General features: G+C 42.6%; 1 protein-coding gene across 1 annotated transcript in view; it reads left to right on the plus strand.

Moving 5' to 3' along the window:
* The window catches only part of LOC116086253 (T-kininogen 2-like), a 26094-nt gene that overhangs the window by 3217 nt on the left and 20982 nt on the right, over positions 1-1895 (plus strand). Inside the window, exon 2 of the mRNA XM_031364596.1 lies at positions 1357-1467. Coding sequence (XP_031220456.1) covers positions 1357-1467 — 111 coding nt within the window. The remainder of the gene's footprint in view (positions 1-1356; positions 1468-1895) is intronic.

The raw sequence follows: 1895 nt of genomic DNA on the forward strand, positions 1-1895 counted from the left end.
CAGGGTGTCATGTATCTTTAGACTAATCAGGAACTTGCTGTGTAGCTGACAATGTCCTTAAACTTTTGATCCTCCTGCCTCCATCTTCCTTGTGCTGTGATTACAGACATGTGCCCCCATGCCAGGCTTATGTGATACTGGGGAATTAAACTCAGGACTCTAGGCTACATCCTGAGTACACTTTGGCAGGTTTTAAACTATACTTTTATTTCTTAGTGGAGTGAACTCTGTTTGGAAACAATTAGAAGCAGGATGCATAAATTAGAGAAAAACATAATCATTAAGAGATTATATATATATGTATATATATATATATACATATATATATATATATATATATATTTCACAAGCTGGAGAGCAGCTCAGTGGTTCAGGGTACTGGTTACTCTTGGGGAGGTCCTAGGATCAGATCCCAGCACCCATGGTAGCTGTAGTTCTAGAGACTGCAGTTCCAGGGACTATGGTGTGTCTTCTGTCCATCCTGGACACCAGGCACACATAGTATACAAATATATATATACATACATACATATATACATACATACATACATATGAGGCAAAGAGTCATACTCTTAAAATAGAATTAAAATTTTAAAAGTTTTCAAAAAGATAAATAATGTAATACATTTCACTTTAAAAGATTCTTTCTTTAAAAAAAAAAAAGATTCTTTCTTTGGATTGGTCAAGTTATTTCAGCAGGAAGAAAAACCCAATCCTTTGACACCATCAGGATAAAAAGAAAGCCCTAAGGGACACAGGCACGTTAGCTTTGGGAGGTTAAACTGTGGTATAGTGTGCAGTCTGCTTCGTGGCATTGGGGCTACAGCCTCCTAGTATCTCTATTGACTGAGAGATGGCACCCATGGAAGTTTTGTTATACAATGTCCAGGTAGCCCTCTTCCCCCCAGAGATCCAGCTAGAGCACATGTCAGTCAACCACTAAACTGTATCCTGGCCCTTTGGTGTTATTGAGTCAGGGCCTCATTCTGTAGCTCTCCTGGCCTTGAACTCAAGATCCTCCTGTCTCAATCCACCAAGTGTGCTACTGCGATTCAAGGCTTTGCCCTATGTCCAGCTTCAACCAGATGTGTTCAACATGTGTATATCCATGTAAACCAGGGTTTACATAAAGGAGGGCAGGGATAATACTAAGGGTACTGTTTTGAAATCACTAAGAATATAAGCATATTATGAACATCATTCCAAAGAGTATTTATGCAAATGTGAACACTTATATTTTGATAAACACGGCTCTGCTTGAGTCTGCTCAGGACTGGTGTTTGTAGTGTGTCAGGGTCCACAAACTTGCTGTTGGGTCCCCTGAGTGACTCCAGGTGTCACCTTTGCTTTTCTCAGGATGGCTCTGAAACATTGTATTCCTTCAAGTATCAAATCAAGGAGGGCAACTGCTCTGTTCAGAGTGGCCTCGACTGGCACGACTGTGACTTCAAGAACGCCGAGGAAGCCGTGAGTGTGCTCTTTATACAAAAGCCCCAGCCTGCCCCACACAACCCCCATGGTGCTATGAAATTTACATGAGACTGGTAAACTGACAGATCAGTATGAAACTTGTATTCAACATGGGGCACACCTGGCGACTTGGTTCCCAGGGACTTGATTACAGCAGGGTCCCCTGTCACCTCAGACAGTCATCAGCTGTTCATGGTGACAAATGTGTCAAATACCTGTGGTGCTGTTTCCACAAGGTAGGTAAACTGAGGCAATGAGAGGCACCAGAGCAGCAGGAACAACTCACAGCCAGCAGTGTGGAAGTGGGAGGTTCTAAGAGGTTAAACTGAAGTTCATGTAAAGAGCAGGCACCCACTAAAACTGAGGGGGCAATCAAAGAGGGAACTCATCCTGTTGGTCCTGAGGCAGGGCATCCATCTTGGTGA

The sequence above is a fragment of the Mastomys coucha genome, unplaced genomic scaffold (genome assembly GCF_008632895.1).
Source record: "Mastomys coucha isolate ucsf_1 unplaced genomic scaffold, UCSF_Mcou_1 pScaffold12, whole genome shotgun sequence".
NCBI classification, from domain to species: domain Eukaryota; kingdom Metazoa; phylum Chordata; class Mammalia; order Rodentia; family Muridae; genus Mastomys; species Mastomys coucha.